Source organism: Antennarius striatus, chromosome 17 (genome assembly GCF_040054535.1).
Source record: "Antennarius striatus isolate MH-2024 chromosome 17, ASM4005453v1, whole genome shotgun sequence".
Taxonomy (NCBI): domain Eukaryota; kingdom Metazoa; phylum Chordata; class Actinopteri; order Lophiiformes; family Antennariidae; genus Antennarius; species Antennarius striatus.
In genome coordinates this window covers 12,005,219-12,025,732 of record NC_090792.1, presented here as the reverse complement: position 1 = coordinate 12,025,732, position 20,514 = coordinate 12,005,219, and the positions used below count along the sequence as shown (strand labels likewise).

The 20,514-nt window shown below is 40.1% G+C and overlaps 2 protein-coding genes across 5 annotated transcripts; one reads left to right on the top strand and one right to left on the bottom strand.

Annotated features, from left to right (window-relative positions):
- Positions 1-3,600: 3,600 nt before the first annotated feature.
- iah1 (isoamyl acetate hydrolyzing esterase 1 (putative)) lies at positions 3,601-7,728 on the top strand. Of its 4 annotated transcripts, none has more exons than XM_068338949.1 (6): positions 3,601-4,178; positions 4,324-4,376; positions 4,701-4,878; positions 5,409-5,553; positions 5,645-5,766; positions 6,112-6,696. In XM_068338949.1, exons 1-6 carry the CDS (start codon positions 4,116-4,118, stop codon positions 6,202-6,204), a joined length of 654 nt encoding a protein of 217 aa, XP_068195050.1. In that variant the 5' UTR covers positions 3,601-4,115; the 3' UTR covers positions 6,205-6,696. The 4 variants fall into 4 exon arrangements, with proteins under 4 accessions (XP_068195050.1, XP_068195047.1, XP_068195048.1 ...); XM_068338946.1 differs by having other exon boundaries at positions 3,606-4,178; positions 6,561-7,728; XM_068338947.1 differs by having other exon boundaries at positions 3,621-4,178; positions 6,564-7,728.
- A 105-nt stretch (positions 7,729-7,833) lies between these two features.
- On the bottom strand, positions 7,834-20,498 carry adam17a (ADAM metallopeptidase domain 17a). The gene is made up of 19 exons (XM_068338945.1): positions 20,330-20,498; positions 19,879-20,011; positions 19,215-19,348; positions 18,660-18,748; positions 18,113-18,302; positions 16,750-16,880; positions 16,504-16,590; positions 15,854-15,973; positions 14,938-15,082; positions 13,863-13,954; positions 12,376-12,528; positions 11,555-11,754; positions 11,301-11,404; positions 11,030-11,164; positions 10,502-10,632; positions 10,288-10,366; positions 10,035-10,123; positions 9,857-9,916; positions 7,834-8,252 (listed from the first exon to the last, which is right to left on the bottom strand). Exons 1-19 carry the CDS (start codon positions 20,445-20,447, stop codon positions 7,836-7,838), a joined length of 2,607 nt encoding a protein of 868 aa, XP_068195046.1. The 5' UTR covers positions 20,448-20,498; the 3' UTR covers positions 7,834-7,835.
- Positions 20,499-20,514: the final 16 nt, after the last annotated feature.

Here is a 20,514-nt window from a genome sequence, read left to right as displayed (position 1 = left end):
CGCAGAGAGAGAGAGAGCTCCGTGATATCTATTTTTTACATCAGACACAATCAATCAAATCAAATATAGTATGAAGTAAAAAGCCAGTCAGGATAAATCGGTTTGTGTACTGTTCAGTGTTTTATTTTGTGATTATTATGCTGGTTGTAAATGCAAATTAAGTAAGCACATGTGTTGTGTGTATATGGATAAGCTAATGTTCTGGAAACAAGAGTAACACGCTAATATGATTGATTCGAGAGATGAAGAGACAATGGACTATTAATATACCAAAAAGACATCTCTATTGATTGTGATGATTCTGCTGGTGTTGAGACCATATTATAATTTTCTGCACACTCTGGCTGTGCAGTCTAGTTTTTTTTTAGGGAGAACTCTCCCTGATGACCAAGTGGATGATCCTTAACACCAACCCTGGGAAGACTTCACCCTGTCCAATAGTTGAGCCGTTCAGGAGGACGGTAGGAATAAATTGATAAGAGACTTCAAGGAGGAGCACTTCTTTCCCCCCTTCTGTGGTGAATTTATCTTTTTTTTTTTTTTTCTCCACTGAGATCTCAGTATATATATGTATATTTTTTTGTTGGGCCCAATGACAGATAATTGGAAGGGTTAAGACATAGTAAGGTTGACGGTTGATTGAATTTTATTTATTTTTTTGTATTTTTCCTGTGTACATTCAAAAACACAATGCAGCTCCGTTCCGCCTTCTCTGTACTTCTTTATCAACATCCTCAAAGCAAATACTGCATCTTTAGTACTCTTTTTTTTGGCATAAAACCATACTGCTGCTCACAAATGTTCACTTCTGCCCTTAGTCTAGTTTCCACTACTCTTTCCCATAACTTCATTGTATGGCTCATCAGCTTTATTCCTCTGTAGTTGCCACAACTCTGCACACCTCCCTTGTTCTTAAAAATGGGCACCAGCACACTTCTCCTCCATTCCTCAGGCATCTTCTCACTATCTAAGATCCTGTTGAACAACCCAGTCAGAAACTCTACTGCCACCTCTCCTAGACACTTCCAAACCTCTACAGGTATATCATCAGGACCGACTGCCTTTCCACTCTTCATCCTCTTCAATGCCCTCCTCACTCCATCCTGACTAATCTTTGCTACATCCTGGTCCACAACAGTCACCTCTTCTAGTCTTTGTTCTCTCTCATTTTCCACGTTCATCAACTCTTAAAAGTACTCTTTCCATCTTCCCATCACACTACTGGCACCTGTCAATAGACTTCCATCCCTATCCTTAATCACCCTAACCTGCTGCACGTCCTTCCCATCTCTGTCTCTCTGTCTTGCCAACCGGTATAGATCAGTCTCTCCCTCCTTACTGTCCAACCTAGCATACAAGTCATCATAAGCTTCTTGTTTGGCCTTTGCTACCTCTACCTTCACCTTATGCTGCATCTCCCTGTACTCCTGTCTACTCTCCTCAGTCCTCTCAGTGTCCCACTTCTTAGCTGACCTCTTTCTCTGTATACACTCCTGTACCTCCTCATTCCACCACCAAGTCTCCTTATGTACTTTCCTTCCAGATGACACACCAAGTACTCTCCTACCTGTCTCCCTGATCACATTAGCTGTAGTTTTCCAGTCATCTGGAAGCACCTCCTTGCCACCCAGAGCCTGTCTTAACTCCTTCCTAAAAGTCATGCAACGCTCTTCCTTTTTTAGCTTCCACCATTTCGTCTTCTGCTCTGCCTTTGCCCTCTTCATCTTCCTCACCACCAGAGTCATCCTACACACCACCATCCTATGCTGTTTGGCTACGCTCTCACCTACCACCACTTTGCAGTCACTGATCTCCTTCAGGTTACACCATCTACACAAGATGTAGTCTACCTGTGTGCTCCTACCACCACTCTTATAGGTCAACCTATGTCCCTGCCTCTTCTGGGAGAAAGTATTCACTATAGCTATTTTCATCCTTTTTGCAAAGTCAACTACCATCTATCCTTCTGCGTTCCTCTCCTGGATACCAAACCTGCCCATCACTTCATCATCACCTCTGTTACCTGCACCAGCATGTCCATTGAAGTCTGCACCAATGACAACTCTCTTACTTCTAGGCATGCTCTGCATCACTTCATCAAAGTCCAACCAGAATTTCTCCTTCTCCTCCAGCTCACATCCTACCTGTGGAGCATACCCACTAACAACATTGAACATCACATCTTCTATTTCTAGCTTCAGACTCATCACTCTATCTGACACTCTTTTTACCTCCAGGACATTCCTAACAAACTCCTTCAAGATAACTCCTACTCCATTTTATACTTTTTTTATATTTTAATTTTATACTGTTTATATTTTAAATTTATACTGTTTATATTTTAATTGTTTTGGTATATGTGCTGTTAATGCTACATGTGTCTGTTAGTGTAGTGTATGTCTTGTGGCATGTCCTGTTTTGTTTTGTTTTTTCCTGGTGTTTGGCTGAGCAGTGGATATGGTTATCCTCCGGGATTATTAAAGTATCTCTCTCTCTCTCTCTCTCTCTCTCTCTCTCTCTCTCTCTCTCTCTCTCTCTCTCTCTCTCTCTCTCTCTCATCTACACCATGATAGAACAACTTAAATCCCACTCCTAAACTTCTAGCCTTGCTACCTTTCCACCTGGAATCCTGGACACAAAGTATGTCTACCTTCCTCCTCTGCATCATGTCAACAAACTCTCTACCTTTTCCTGTCATAATTCCAACATTCAGCGTCCCTACTCTTAGTCCTATACTCTTGGCGCTCCTCTTCTCTCTCTTCGTGCCAACACACTTTCCTCCTCTCGTTCTTCGACCAACAGTAGTCCAATTCCCACCGGCGCCCTGTAGGTCAACAGCGCCGATGGCCGTCGTGTTAACCCGGGCCTCGACCGATCCGGTATGGAAGTCATAGGTTTGATTCGCATCTTTGATCATATTCAGTTTGGATAATTTACATATAATACTATGGTGACGCCCAACCCGCCCATGTCTGCCTTTGATTGGTTTACTAGATTTTACCGCCTTACAAATAACCAGCTGTCATCCATCTAGACCAAATCAAGCCAACCCGACTAACTAAAGCAACAACTATTAGCCAATCAGAAGTAGAAGTAGGCGGGACCTGCCTTCATTTAGTAAACATTGATCTTGGGCCCATCCTTCGTGCCCCGTGCCATCAGGGGGTACAATGACTCTCTCAGGAGGAGCGGGGGGCAGGTGGCGAGGTCAGCACGGGGTTGAATGGATTTAATTTAATTTAAATTTAATTTTATACTGTTTATATATATTTATTTATTTATTTTTATACTGTTTTATATTTTAATTCAATTTTATACTGTTTATATTTTATTTTATACTGTTTATATTTTAATACTGTAATATTTTTTAAATTTTATGCTGTTTATATTTTAATTTTATACTGTTTATATTTTAGTTATACTTTAGTATATAAGTCCTGTTAGTGCTGCATGTGTCTGTCTGTTAGTGTAGTGTATGTCTTGTGGTATGTCCTGTGATGTCAGTGTTTCTTTTTGTCCTGGTGTTTATCCAGTATTATTTGTTATGTAATGCCTGAGCAGTGGATATATACAATTTCCTCCGGGATTAATAAAGTATCTATCTAGCTATCTAGCTATCTATCTATCATGAACAAGCAAGTCGTTACTAATGCCCCGTCCACACGATGACGGATTTTTTTAAAAACCGAACTTTTTACAAACGCATTGAAAACGATTCGCGTCCACACGACAGTGTTTTTACAAAAAAATCCCCGTCCACACGTAAACGCACCAGTGCGTTTTCGACGACGGCTATAAGCATGCCAAACCATGTGGTGGCAGTATTGAGTCAAATTTTATCCAATAGGAATCCCCCGTGTTTTGTTGTCACAACAAAAGGGCCCATAATTATGACGTCACATTGGTTTTCGTCGCAGCCAAGACGTCATTGTTTTTAAAAAGTCGCGCATACACCGTCCACACGACAACGCAGACCAAGCGTTTTTTTTAAAAATCCACCTCGGCCAGCGTTTTTAAAAAGTTGCGTTGTCGTGTGGACGGAAGGCGTAAACTCAACAGAAAAGTTGCGTTTTCAAAAAATCCGTCATCGTGTGGACGGGGCCTAAGGATTCGCCATGTCCAAAATCACAGCAATGCTTTGGCCTCAGGTGATTTTGTTTGGGGACTCAATTACACAGGTAACTCATGCATTAATACTAGATTCTAGATACCTTGTTTCTATTATTATTATAATTATTTCTATTATATATCTTTACTTCCGTTTCACTGTGCTACATGCTGACGGGAATTGAATGAATGATCCGGTGCTGTTGATCCTTTCAGTTCTCTTTTCAAGCTCATGGTTGGGGTGCGAAAATTGCTCATAAATTGGCGAGGTAAGCTTCCATGTATTGGCTGTTGATTTGTTACATACAAATTTTAATTATGCAACTAGGAAATAAGGTCAGATCTTCATTATTACATAGTAGTCGGTCAGTCATTTTCTTAACCCGCTTGATCCGCTTAAGCAGGTAGCGGGGGAGCCGGTGCCTGTCCCGGAAGTCTCAGGGCGTGAGGCGTTCCTGGCCTTCAGATGTCAACCTGTGTATTCATTTGTTTTAGACAAATTTTAGCCATCCATAGTTATAAACAAGTGTACGGCATTTTTTAATGTAAGATGATTTTCTTGAGTGTCTGATATTGACATAGTTTCTCCCCAGGAAGTGTGATGTTGTAAACAGAGGACTGTCTGGCTACAACTCCAGATGGGCCAAGATAGTTCTTCCTCGTCTGATCAGCAGTCAGAGATCTTCAGACATAGTTGCTGTTACTGTCTTCTTTGGAGCCAACGACAGCGCAATGAACGGTAGTTTCATTCACAGAACCTGTAATGACTGTGTAAGAGGCATCATAAACGCGCATCTGATTATACAATTATGGATTTCCATACTTTTACAACCTTCTCTATGAATAGGTTAATAATTTTTCATGTGGTATTGCTTATAACTAAATACAGCTAAGGGGTTTAAAACATACTGTTGTGTTTTCTTGCAAATGTGCGCAGGTATTTTGTATTGTTGGAGTGTAATAACCGTTTTTGGTTCCTAATTCATTATTATTATTTAAAATCAAGTGATAACAAAAGCAGAACCTAAAAACCCAAGTATCATACACTTCCCAGGTGACTCAACTTCTCAAAATGACATTTTTACACAAGGAATTAGTGTGTCCTCCATCAGCATTGTTTACAGCAGGACTCCTCCTCCTCATGGACCTGTACCTGTAGGCACCCTGTTTTTGATTCTTTAAAATCTTCACATCAGAGCAGTTTCCCTTTTCTTTGTTTCTTGAAAAATTTTTGTGCCATAAAAGCCATAAAAATGGCTTTGGATTATCTTCCTGTCATCCCTTCCTGTTCTGCAGAGCAGCATGTTCCTCTAGAGGAGTATGCAGAGAACCTGAAGGAGATCACCAGGCATCTGGCCTCAGCTGGAGTATCAGCAGACAGAGTGATCTTCATCACCCCTCCACCTGTTTATGAACCAATCTGGGAGAAGGAGTGCATTTTGAAAGGTAGTACTTGTTCATAAACATTCTGTTATGTCAGATCATTATTGGTTCCAGGCCTTCATTTTTCGTGAATCATCATTCATGCATTTTCCAGGATGTGCTCTCAATCGCCACAATTCCACAGCGGGGCAGTACACCCAAGCCTGTGTTCAGGCTGCTGCTCAGTGTGGTGCAGATATCCTGGACCTCTGGACACTCATGCAGAAAGATGGACAGGTGAGAAGAGCACGTCACTCTTAGTGTGTGTCATTAGAAGCCTCTGCAACATGCAGTGCCTGTATATTATAGTGAAAATAACTTTTTGAGTCATTTCTAAATAATATGCAGTCATTTGAAAGAATTATTTATCAGTGCAAATTAGGTGAATATAACCTTTTCCAGTGTAGATTCTCAATTCCAGTAACACTTGATTGCATTATGTACTTGGATGTAAGTCAAACATTCAAGCTCTTCACTGCCAAATAGACATTTCTTTTAAAGTAATTATTAGTCTATTATAGATCTTTAATATAGAGGAAGTAGAGGAAGTCAGTCAGTCATTTTCTTAATCCGCTTACGCAGGTCGCGGGGGAGCCGGTGCCTATCCCGGCAGTCTCAGGGCGTGAGGTGGGGGACACTCCGGGCATGACGCCAGTGTACCGCGGAGCCACATAGAGACAATCACACTCACACACACACACACACTCACTCCTACGGTCAATTTGGGACCGGCCAATCAACCTGAAGTGCATGCTTTTGGAGGTGGGAGGAAGCCGGAGAACCCGGAGAGAACCCACGCAGACACGGGGAGAGCATGCGAACTCCGCACAGAAAGGGACTCGAACCCGGGTCCGCCGTGTTGTGAGGCGGCACCACCGCTAACCACTGCGCCACCGTGCCGCCCGAGTAGAGGAACTCAGATTCTGAATTATTGATTTTCTGAGTCATGTGATAATCTGATCTGATTTTTCATTCAACACAAGTCATCATTTTCAAATCCTTCTGAGACCATGTATGTCCTGTTTTGTCAGCAGGACTACTCAGTCTACCTATCCGATGGGCTGCATCTCTCCGAGAGGGGAAATCAGTTTGTGGCTGAACACCTGTGGAGATTGCTGGAGAGTCGGGTGGCTAATCTTCCCTTCATTCTTCCATACTGGGGAGACATCGACGTGAAGAACCCTGAGAGCAGCCTCCTCTGTGACCAGTGAAGGTTTTTGGGAAACATATGTTCCTTTAAAGCTGGACATCTGGAGAAGTAATGACTCGCTTGTGAACTGAGATCCCGGTAGTGGATACAATGAAGGTCTTATCTGTTTATGTAAAAAGTCAGAACAGCATCATTATATTTAAAAAGCCACAATGAAGATTTTTATTTTGAGATGTTTTTTGTTAATACTAGAAAGAAACCCCAAAATATGAGTGGACATTCAAATGAGTAGAAACATCAAGAATATGCACATCAGAATGAATCAGAGGACATCTACTCATGTAACAACTCATATCTACTGAGTACAGTCAGTGTTAGCTATACAGCTGAATTTATTTACCTAAACTTCACACATTTCACATTTTTACGTGTGATACAGCAAACAACAGTGGTGAGACAGGATTACAGTAAAGAGAAACATGATTCTCATTGGTACAACAATATAAAAACATCACTTCAGTCAATTTCCTTTACGGCTTATATCAGGATTGTCTGGATTTGTGTTCATTGACTGGAATCTTCATATCTTTTAAAAATAAGTAATCTCAGAGCAGTTAGGCACAAAATCTGACAAGGCACTGCACTGTTTGGAAGAGGGATCAAACCACACAGACATGACAAATAACTACCCAACAGTGTTAATACAACATTACTAGAGACTCGGTCATTGCAGAGCATTAAATATGTTGGATCCTCAACACAAAGTGATCGACACATAAAGCTACAATCACTGATACAGCAAGAGCACACATACTAAAATTCAAATACTCCAGTGATGTGAAAAATACCTAAGTCATACAGGCAAAGGTATTTTCTTTTTAAAATGTGTGACCTCATAGGAATGAAGACTGGGGTTTTCAAACTGTTGAAACTACCTGTAGTATCTGTCCAATGATTAAATCCAAGTAACACCTGTCTGAATAATACCCATATCTATGTAGGGCTGAAATGTCCCTAGTTTTGTTCACATTAAAAAAATTATGCTTTTATCTTTTGAGACTTGTTTTCTTTCAGTTGTAACACCATAAATGTATGTAAGCTGCTGCAAGTATTTGCATGTTCCCTGACAAAACACATCAGAAATGCTCATGTGCTCTCAGCACTCTGTCTCTTTAGTGTCAATGCATTCTTGCCTCTTGAGGCGCCGCCTGTCTTTGAGCGGTTGTCTCTGCTCTGTCAGATCCTCGTAGGAGGATCTCGTAGCCGACGAGCAGACTCCTGCGGTGGTGAAATCGTCCAGCTGGCCCTCCTCTCCCTGGTGAGAGTCGCTGCTGGTGTCCTCGTGGATGGTGGCCATCCGTAACCCCCCTACGCTGTCCGGGGTGAGGCCGCAGCTCAGGGCGGGGGCCTGGGTACTGCTGCTGGTCGCGGGACTGGTGCCGACCTGGCTCAGCTGCTGAGGCCGCGTGAGTTGGGAGCAGGGCCCGGTCTGGCCGGCGGAGGAGAATGGAGGCTGAGGAGGCTTGATGATGTGAACAGAGGCCGCCTCGAGGTTGTTCAGCATTTCTTGACTCTGAAGAGCCGAGAACAATATGTGTGACCGAAGAACGTAAAAACCCGTCTGAGGCGAGATTACATTTTTACTTCATTGTATTCAATAAATTCAGCATATATTTCTCCATATTTTCAGTATTTAACATAATAACAGAGCAAAAAGTCTGATGCTGCTTCAGAGATAGTCAATAATCACTCCTATCTTTTCACGATTGTCATCTCCATTAGCACCTTTAAAATGGAAATGAAAACAAACGATTCTCATGGTGGACAGTTTGCCCTGGTCGACAGAGGTGGTGCTCATGGCAGGCTAGGAGAACACAGCTCTGGCTGGCATTGTGCATGCAGACTCACTATCAGGACTTAATATCTTGTGAGCAGAATGACCCCCGTCGTAAATGTTCGCAGTCATTCCTGTTCTTTTTTCTATTAAAGTCCAAATGTCTGCCATGAGAAAGGTCCACTGATGAACGTACCCTCAGTCTCCAGGACTGAACACAGTGCGGACAACAATTTTAAAAAAAAAGGGTAAATAAAAAAAAACCTAAAGGATGTTACCATCATGTTATAGCTATGAGCAGCAGCAAAAGCAAACTTAAAATGTTGACACACACTGAATCAGATTCCACAAAAGACAACAAGTGCAACCTGTTTAGTCTTCTCTCTGTTTGAATACTCCATAATGCCATCTTGCTTTCTTGGAAGTAATTTCTGGTCAGATACTAGTTTGGACATGTGTGCAGAACACACCTTGATTCAGTCATGCTAAACTGTTAGCTTAAGTTTTTTAACAGCCTCTCTCACTTCTCAATGTGAAGGATTTTAGTTTGAGGGATGGAAAAATATGGGACCTGATCAGTGATTACGTCAAGGAGTAAGTGACTGCAGGAGTATCACAAACGTGGCCACCGATCATGCACCATGACTCAATGGCAACACCAAACCATGGCACACACACTCACCTATAGCAGGAGCTCTACTACAAACTTCCACCATCTGCTGCAGTTCCAATGAGAATGGAAAGGGCCAAGGCAAACAGTGATGGACAGGTCATTTAGAGCTTGAACCCAGAAGTGACACCGAGGCCTTGACTGATCAACATCCTGACCACCAGCTCACACTAGCTCAGGTTTCGAGCTCATAAAGACATTTATGTTCCACTCTAATCACCATATTTTCGGGACTAAGGCAATTCGACAATGGATTTGTCAGGACAGTCTAGGAAATTATCCTTTATAGTGGTGTGGAAAACTTGTTGAGGATTTGTAATAGAACATACTGAGTAGACCAGATAAACACAGTAAGTCATTCACCTCTTGCGATGCCACTGTCAGACAGCAGAGGTTCATTTAACTTTAAGAGTGCAGGACTTAAATTCTTATTTTATTGTTTGATTTATTTTCATCAGGCTTTTGCTGCATTGACATCCTGTAGACGGTCATGTAATGCAAGGATTCAGGGAAATATTTGAACCTGCTACCTTCGTGCTTCTAGCGCCGCCCCTTAATAAGCTGTCAGTGCAATTGTAAAAAGTTGCATGGGATTGTTTTAGGTTGGTTAGCACGGCAACAATGATAGTGACAGGGGTCATAAGTGGGGGCATTTGATAAACGACAAACTTACACTTGGAGTGTAGTAGTGGCACTTGGTGTCCTCCTCATACTGCTGGTCAAGTCTTTTATCCTTCAGGTGGAAATATAAATTGGTCAGCATTTGATAATGGAAAAGAATTTCTTTGTAGCAGTTGGTGCAGAACACATCAGGGATTGTTAACATACTCTAAAGTCTAGCAGGTTCTTACCACACAATGAACGAGAATGCTAAGAGGAATCCAGAAGACGAGGGAGAACACCACAACGGATCCCACTATATTATCAGCCAGGAACTTCCCTGAAGGGTGTGATGAGAAGAAAAGACGAACATTAGGAGAGTGACAACACAATCAGGTCTGAGATTGGCTCAGCGGCTGTAGTCAAATGAGAAAACAAAAGATGGACTCTGACATGTTCTATATGGTGATTAGATTTCAGAGCAGTGTGTTGTAAACTACTCACCAAATGTATTAATGTCCAGCTTGTCAATGAAATCCCACAACCTCTCGATCACATCCTGCACCTGCTTCATGCATTTACCCTGTTTTGACAAGAGAGTCAAAAGAAACCCAAATCTATCAACTCTTTGTAGCCCATGTTCCATTTTATACAAGCTAAAAAATATCTCACAATGTCTAATGTTTGCAAGGGTCAGACAAAAGATCTGGTGACTCACGCTCTCATCGCAGAAACCCACAGTGCAGGGCTTCCCTTTGCGAAGGAAAAGAAAAGTGCCATTGGCCTGGATGAAGGGAGAGCAGGAGCCATCTTTTCGCCTGCAACACACTTTACAGGAGTCCTCCGTCTCTGCAGGTAGAGCAGCTATACGTCAATTTTTTATATAATAGATATTAAGATGACGTATAAAAACAGCTTTATATTTTTAAAACACATTAACAATATTTAAATAGAAACTAAAATGAGAAAATCGAACAGCAATTTTCCATGAGATTGTTTAAGATATGTGGTGAACAAAATCTAATATGAAACAGAACACTTCTGTTTTGTTTTTATTTTGGGTACAAAAAGCAGTCCTGTCTGAGACGTCCAAAGGTTCTCAAGGGTTCATAATGCAACAGCAGATCAGAAATGTATTTTTGCTGCAAACCATTCACTGATTTATAAACCAACAGCAGCTGAAGAGGATCTTGGTGATGTTGGAACATCTTTGATTTGATCTAGTGACAAATATGCTGCCGCTTACCGTTGCAGGCACAGGACTGAAGATTCTGCACAGCCTCACAGAAAGGGTTGCATTCTCCTTTAAGACACCGACCACTGTCTACGCATGTTGTGTTGTCAGCAGCGTTTTCTGGAGGCGGACATTCACTGCTGTTGCCTAAAAAGTGAGCAAAAGAGAGAAGGATGTAATATTTTGAGGTATTTACAATTTATCAGTTTAGAAAAACACCCGAAGAAAATTCCCCTCGAGTGATCTCAGCAGTTCTTGGAATGAACCAGCAGGAGGCGCTCACCTGTGCAGAAGGATATGCCTTTACAAGTCGCATTAATTGCTTCTTGGCAACTTGTTCCTGCCTGCTCAAACTTGCAATTCCTACAGCAAGGGCTGTTTCTGTCACTGTGGAGAGAACAGACACGTAGGTGCGTGGGACGCTCCAACCAATACGACACACATCTTAACACGTTTTCATTATTCCAGTGTTGGAGTGTTTCTTGGGAATTGTCACTTGTGTTATATACAGTTTATTCCGTGTTAAGGAGGTCGTACCTGCACTCTGCATCACGTTTGAATTTGCAGTCAGATGAGCAGCAGAGGTCGTCATTAAGGTGGAGGAGCCCAGGGTCGCATTCCTCCTCGTTCTCCACCCGGGAGTTTCCGCATACCTTACTGTTCCTCTCCTTGAAGCACACGGGAGCTTTGAAGCGCAGCGTCTTTCCAACAGAGGTCTTACTGCATTCAGAGAAGCGCTTTAGGTGGGAGTGAAAAATGGAGGGTGGTTAGATATTAACCAGGTGTGGATGCTTTATTTCATACTCAATCATGAGAGGGGACTCGACAAAGCATTAGAATTGAGCTAAAAGATGAGAGTGGTAACAGTTTAAGTCTCGCTCTGTTTGAAAACAAGACATTTAGTAATTAAAACTGTATAGATAGGATGATTATAAACTCAATGAAAGAATAGCATTGTTTAATATTGATTGAGTTTGTTTGACACATCTAAACACAAAAAGCTACACTGTTGTTGTTGTTTTTTTACTGTGGCAATAAAGAATCAATGTAAAACCCCTTCAGACATCTTCCAGAAGGACCAGCTTCAAGTAGAGACTGACTCAAAACACACAAATTGCAGCGGAGCTACATAGAAGCCATTAAGGTCAGTACTGAGGAGGGGCAGAGCATCCTTTGTCATTACGTTTCACAGGCGTCACATTCATTTAACAGAAGACTGAGCACCTCCTTTAGGCCTGGAGTTCACACATTATATCACACCTTACATCATTAACTCTGTGTACACTCTCAACTAGTTGCATAGTTTTGTTGTTTTTTGCCAAGCAGATTGTTTTCTTTTAGCCTATTTTTTGAGTTACCTTGTTGTTGACATGGTCTCCACTCACAGCAATGGGGTACATGACAAACTTCCCCCCCTGGTCATCACTGGGAGCACAGTGAGGGATGTTGTCTGGATCGTGCTCTGCTCCAAAGTTATGACCCAGCTCATGAGTGGTCACCAAATCTGCCTCCTGATGGGACATACACACCAGATCAATTTGTTATTAACACAATGTATACAGGTAGTCCTCAACATACAAATATTACTGGTTCAGAGAAGTTGTTCATAAAAGTCGACATTTAATCAATTTCAATTTATAATCGCCATTCAAGGTCATTTAAATGCTATTACTACTCTAAAAACGAAAGTACTATTCCCCAAGACTTACCAGAAATATAAACATGACATTAAAAAAAACACATCATGAAATAAAATACAAATACAGGTCATTTTGAGTTAAGTCATTCTCAATTATATGTTGGTTTTCAAAAAGATAATCAGGTTTCCATCATTTCACTCAATGTATGTCCCCCACAAATATTGGACGACTTATCTATTTAGTTTATTTAATTTTTATTAAAATCACTAGAAAACCATCAAAAGCACATAACATCACATTACTCTATAACAAATAAAAATACATATTTAATCACATTAAAATATGCACATATAGTTCCAATATCTACCGTTAAGTGTCACTTGTGATTCATGCGAATGCTTGGAATTCTGAAAAGTTTGTGCATGCTAAGATTTTGCTCCTTATAATTTAATTCTTGAGGAGGAGAAGAAAACACTTGAAGGAAATCTCAACCAGTATTTCAAGTGCATCCAACAACAACAGCCAGAGGCAGCTGTTGATGTTTACAATCCACTGTATCATACGGTAGCACATAGCAAGTAGTTGACCTATAGGGCGAAGGAAGAGGAGGAGGAAGAGGGAGAATTATTGCTGGTGAGAAGCAGTTGCCATCAGAGAGATGGTAACCAGTATCACTACCTTCATTAGCCTTTGCTTTAACATTCATGATAAACAGTAAAGCATCCAAGGTACGAAGCCTGATGCTCTGAGATGCTCAGAGACAACTGTGTCTGCGGTGTGTTGCTGTCCTGTATGATGACCGTCACAGTGATACTGTGTTTTGAATTTAGAGGGTTGTTTCAGAAAGCGGAACTGCAGGACAATAGTCCGATACTGCGGCGTGTGTTTTTGTTCCTATCTCCGAATGTCCTTAAGTCAAATGTTTGTACTAAAGTTTATGACAGTATTCAAGTCACTTAAGAATAAAGTAGGCAAAAAAATTACATCAGGCAAAAAATGGTCTGACATGAAGTCCTTATGCAATGAAAGATGCTGGTGTTTAACTACTAATATGAAAAACTAATGAGAAAAGAAAACCTGTGTCTGACAATCTTAGAACCCAAACTTAGCAGGATGACATGTTGTGTAATTTCAGGACCAAAAAGAAAGGCATGCAGTCACTAGTTCTGTCACTAATGGAATTTGAGTAACAGACTAAAACAAACCTTTGTGAGGATGGTTTTGCCATAGTTCTTGGTGCTGGTCAGGCCTGTGTTGAGGTAACTGGGCTTCTTTACAGATTGAGATGGATAGTATGCTACAAGGCAACACAGTGAAAGGAGGAGGTTTGCATTCATTTTGGTTTGCACAATACCAGTGACATGTCCTGGGAAGCGCACAATTATTATATCAGAAAGGTTTGAGAAACATAAAGCCAGGAATTATGTTTGCAGGTTCAGCTTAAAATGGTTAAAAACAGTGATTTACTTGTATGTTTTATTATAATTATCAGCAATAGACTACCAGTTGAGAGAAAATGTTATAAATGTCACCACATAGAAACTGTGTTATTAGCACAAAGCAGCGCAAACCGTATCCCGCACATTGAATAATCAGAGGATGCAGAAAAATACTCTTTCTAATTGTGTTGAGTCCAATGAGTCTCTACTCCTTGTGTGGTCATTATTTACTATGGGGTTAGCCCCTATCTGGTTCTGTATTCTAGTTCACTTAAATGTGAATCTGAGTACTGATGAAGAATATTTTGGGTTTTAGGCAGTAAATACTGTATGTTAAATGCTATTTCTTATTTTCATACTCTCTTCCGAGGAACACCACGCATAAATAAACTAATTGCCTGGCTTAGAATACTATGATGTAAACAACATGCAAATGGTCCATTGTGTGTAGCAGGAGTCACATGACAAACTTAAAACCTGTTTGCACGATAACGCTATGTAAACTTATGCCATGCCATGCCCAGAGCATTAAGAAACACTTGAATTTATTTAATATAATAAAATATTGTACAAATTAAATGAAGTTCCATGTGAAGTTCCTCTTAATTTCCCTTCGGGGATTACAACAGTGTATAAAATGAAAATGAAAATTAGATTAAAAAATGCTGAATATAAAACTAACCTTATCTATATATACACACTCATACAATATATAAATACATACACATAAGTACTCATATAAATACATACGTGCATCTGTGCATCATGTTGTGGTTATTGTGTATATAAAACACTGAACTGGACGAAACAAAACCATGTGTCATTAGTGATGTGTCCTTACCTTTTGGGCAGAGGCCACCCAGGGCCTGGGGTTTGGAGGGGGCCACATAGGCCAGCCCCAGTGTGCCCTGATCAAAATCCTGGTAGGTGAACAGGTGGGCCAGACACACAATGGAGGCGTTGTCAGCTATGTCAAAGCTGAATTGCTGAGGGAGAAAAAAAGTATTATCAGGCACTGATTTTCAGAAATGACTTTAAATTGGACTACTTTACATTTCATGAACATAAATCTTTCTTTTTTTCCCCCTGACATTAGGATGACACATTACATCGTTCTATCTTTCTTAAGGTGTCTGAAATAAAAATGTAGTCAACAAACTGAGAAATGGCATGCACAGTATGGCCCAACCAATAAAGGAATTTACAGGAATCTAATAAAGATACTCATTTTCCAAAAAATAGACATGGAGACACATGTGATGACGTGTTTGCCATGTAGGCCAATGTCAGTGTAAGAGTATAGGTAATGATCAGGTGAATTCATCCAAAATGGAATGGAGAACTGATTCTAAACAACCATTGTCCTGTGTCATTACATTATTCCTTTTATTTGTATCTTCCATATAAATGACAATTTATCTATCTCACATGAGAATAAGAGACTCAAAAATCTGAAAACATCCTCTAAAAATGGAGGCATTGATGAATCAAAGGAAAAACAATAATTTGATTAATAAACCACCGTACTCTGTATTTTCAGTTTCACTTTGCTGCCTGTTCTTTTTACATCCCGCAAAGAGGTGATGTATTGTAATTGTCAGTATTTGCGCGTCTGTCCGTTTACCAAATATTTTCACAACCGTTGCAGATCGAAAGATGAAACAAAAAGCACTTAGAGCACTTCATATGAACATGTCAATATATTTCCACATTGTATTTTTACCATCTATGGATGCATCCAAACACTGCTTTGTTACCTCAAGGAGTTTCTTCACATCCCAGACCTCCACTCCAATCTCAGGGCTATTTTTCATGTTATAGTGAACCCAGCCCTTATGGTTAGAAGGCGGCTTTGTTGGCTCCTTGTTGATGATAATCTGGGAATCAAGTAGACATTAAAGTGTAATTACAATAAGAAATAGAATTATTTTAGTTATTTAGGTTTTAATGCACTGGCTAATCAGTGCAACAGCTAATTTTTATTATTTTATTGTGTTCCTGATATCATTGATGCATTATGATGGGATACATTATATGACAACAACATGTGAAAAGTACCTGTAAATTCCTGTGTTTAGGCTTGCATCACACAAATTCTCATTCTTCTAATACATTTTAAATGAAGCAGGAGACATTCTTCTGTGTATAATAGCAAAACTATGAAATTGAATGTATATCTTTCGCAGTACAACAAACAGAGCTCCCATTCATTCCAGCCGCCTTTTGAACAAGTTGTTACCCCACGTGGTTCATATTAAAGCTGAGAAGCGTACTGAGGGAGAGTGGGCTTCTGAGCCTCATTTAAGGGAATGACGGAGTAAAACAAAACCATCACTCTGCTGGGAGCAGAACTAAAAACTGAACCAGGCTGGAGAAGTATAACACAAAGCCAGTCACAAACACACACCAGATGGATCTGGACCCCATAGCCTTTGAATTCATCGTTCCAAGTTGTGTTCCTATAAATATCATCAACACGATCAATGAGCTCAATCTGGAGTGAGAAAAGAAAAAAAAAATCATTACCATACAAGAATATGGACAACATTTCTTTCAGCTTTATAATGTGCATAAAGGAGAAAATAAAAATGGATAATATAGCTAAACATTTTCCACTATTTTGGGTTTTGTATGCAACATCATGACAACTGACCAGGTAGTTGAGGGTGACACTCTCTTGTCCCCGGCCCATGTGTTCAAAGAAGCGGTAGTCTGCAACCAGCAACAGAGGACACGTGTTCTTCTTGTGGTCATTATCCTGCCTCTTCTCTCTGTGGTGGTACGCTGTGGGGAAGATGGAGCAGGAGTAGAGATAAAGATATATGCTAAGGAAGGTCCCCTGAGACAAAAATGGTGCTGGGAAAGTGGGAGCATACTGTATAAAGATAGCTACATAAATGCAGTTTAACAATGAGGTCACACTCAAGTATGTCATTTTTAATTGCCCTCATTTCCACATGTAGCACCAAATCTTCTTTTTCTATTTGTCTGTGCTGATTAAGCTTAACATTTGTTCTTCAAATCAGAATGTGATGAAACAGTAGTTGACCTCTATGAAAGAGTCTTGAATGTATAATTAGACGTGTAAATGTCCGGCATATATGAAGACAAAGATGACAATGCAACAACAGTAATCATAAAGCCACTCTTCAGTTTAAGGTTTTATTCTTAGTCTTGAACGATGTGGGGACATAATAGTTTTCATTTCAAAGGAAATTTCTTTTTAAGACCTCTACATTTTTTTCATTCTACTTTCTCTCATGCCCCCTATTATTAATTTCTTTTTTTATTTCACAAGTGTATTTAAAAGAAAACTTTCACATTATAGAAGCTGGAAGTTAAAACTAAATCTATAGTAATCATATCAACATAAAATCTGAGCTTGTCAAATACTCAGTAGCTGAAGAATAATTGAAGACAACAAGAATCATCACATTTCAGCATTATGTCATATACTTGGCTATGCACGTTCAGAAGTGTGGGTGTACAATGCTTTGGCTTTCACAGGGATCAGTGGGAGACCAATGACAGCTCAAAGCCATCTCACTGAGCCTTGATTAATTTTAATGCCTCCTCCATTAGAACATTTACTTCAGTTCAAGTTGCCAATGAGCGACATGAACTGGCAGTCTGTGAGGTGGTTTGATTTCTTCTCTGGTGCATTATTGCCACCCTGACAGTTCAAAGCTGGCTTTGACCTTTCAGGGTAGGTCAAAGCTATGCACTTGTCAGATACTACTTCCAAGGTACCCTGACCTACCCTACGCAGGATGTTGCAGTCTCTGACTTCCTTGTTAACATGTACTTTGTCTCCCTACTGTAGCTACCTTCTTTTTTGCTCTCTCCGCCTATCCTAGGCTTTATTGCCTCTTTAGTTTGTACAAATGAAAAATGAATCAAGGCTATACTAGATGTGTGATCTCCTACCCTTCTCCCACACATTTCATGTATCAACACATGGATACTACATGTGCACTATATTACCATCAAACAGAGATGGAAAACAGAAGAGCTACCCTTTTCTGACTCCAGTTCCTCCTGTTCTTCCCAGTCTCTCCTGGCAGTCTGCGGCAGCAGATCCTTTCCCTCTGCATGGACGTAACCACACACTTTTGGAGAGGCGATGCGGCTCAGATTCTTGATGTCGTCTGAGCGGTAAACCAGCAACCTACCATCCATTGGGGTGTCTGTAAATCTCCATAGGGGCTGGATGGGAGAGAGTGGGAGGGATTGAGGTAGATAGAGAAAGAAAGAGAGAAATAGAGAGGGAAAGAGGGAGAAGTGACATTTAAAGAACTACAAATGCAGTTTATCAGATACGTAGAAGAGGTGAGTGTAAAAATGCAACAAAATATATAAAGAAAGAAAAGAGAAATCTGACTAAAAATGTGAGGAATGAAAAAAACGAATCAATAATCACATTTTTCTTCTCTCTTTAAATTACAAATAGCAACCAGCTTGTTTGCCTTTCATAAATACTTGCATACATGTATCAAAGTTGCAAAGGAAGTGCCCGCTACACTATCAAGACTTAAAGTAAATATATTTTAAGTCTCTGCTTACCTCTACGTTGTACTCTGCTTCATCAGTTAATATGTGCGCAGAAAATTCATCGCCTTCTATGTGTGCCTGCACACGTGAATTCTCCTCTCCTGCAAACCCAAAACAAACCAGATTTTTTACCAAATGAATAAAATACATAAATATGCAAAATCATTCAATGCTCATATCTGGCACCAAAAGAAAACTAAATGATAATAATTTCACAGAGAAAGCTTAAAAAAAAACTACTTGATTTTTGTGGTGTAATGTTAATCATGCATGCAACCTGAGAGGTCATAAGGTGGGCCTTAGGGGGTACTTCCGGATTGGGACTCGGAAATGAAAGGTGCTGTATTGAGTTGTATGTCTGATCATCTTAATCAGTAAAAGATTTTTACGCAAGCCTGAAGGTGGTCGTCATTGTTTCCGGTAAAAGAACCCTACACAATGCAACAATTTTCAGAATTTCTTGTATTAACTGTTCAAACTCACTTAAGAGTCTTGGAAAAGGTGGGAAAATGTCATTAATTTGAATGAAACCCTTCATGCAATCCTGATCCTAAGTCATTCACTCACCAACAACATGCCCAGTGAAATAGCTCTGAAGTTGAACATCATAGTTCTTCTCCCTTCCATATTCATCGACAAAAACAGCTTTGAAGTCATCAGTGAAAAGGCCCGTGTTAGTAGTCAAATAAAGTTTGAAATATCTGAAATAAAAAGAAGAAGAATTAAAACATGATGGAAATGAGTAGAAGGAAGTTTTTTTAGACTTAAATTCAGCCACCCTTTAAAAAAGGGTGGCTGAAATTACATAAATTTTCATACATTTAAAGTCAAAAAATTTAATACACATGGAAATAATTTACAAATTGAGAAATACTGTCATTTTAGAACATTCAACAGACTATCTAACACTGAAGTATCATGTTTTTTCTGGCTTTTATCTGATTAGTAAATTTTTTCCCCACAATACTAGACTTCTGGATTTTAACCTTGATCTCTTGTGAGGACACTTCCACCACCAATATTGTAAAAAATGTCATTGTGCTTTACAGAGGAAATCAACTCTTTGCAAGTATGGAAAAATCACAATAACTGATGTGATAAGTCATTTTGCTACTATATGAATGGGTATATGAGTTTTGTATTAAGATTTGAAACGATTTGCATTTATCCTGTATCATTCCCCTAAAGCTCAGAGCGGCTTCATGATGCGAACAGGCGGGTTCAGGTGTACCTCTGCAGTGCTGTGAAGCTGACCAGACGCTCCAGGTGGGACTGGGTGTGGACATCCCTCTTATTCACGGAGTGCAACTGGAGGTCTGACAGTGGCAGTACCTCAAAATCTGAGAGGACTGACTTCAGAGAATCTACAACATATAGGATGATGGCAAAACTAAGGAGTCTTATACAATCAAATAAAACTGATGCAACCGAGTTGTGTAATTTGGAAGAGACAACCCACTTGCTAGACTGAAGAAGCGTTTTTACTTAGCTGCTAACCTAGACCGTTTGCCTTTAATATGTATATAGCTCTCAACCTGTCAGTATATTTATTTGATTATAAAAAGACATTACTTCAGTAGCATCGGGGTACAATAATCATCGTTATCGCTGGATATTCCAAACACAATTAGCATTATCATTAAAGCTAACGAACGCTGGGGTTAGCTTTGGAAGTGTCTTACCGAACTCCGGATTATCTTTGTAATTATCATCTTTAAGTCTTAATGTAATTACAGCGGTAACCAAGCAAGTAGCCAAAAAGGCGGTTAACGGTCCGCTCCTCATTTTCAGGAAGCTCATTCAGCTATGCTAGTTCTGTCATTGTCACAAGTTCGTCACTTCGTGTGGACAACCAGCTGAGCTACCA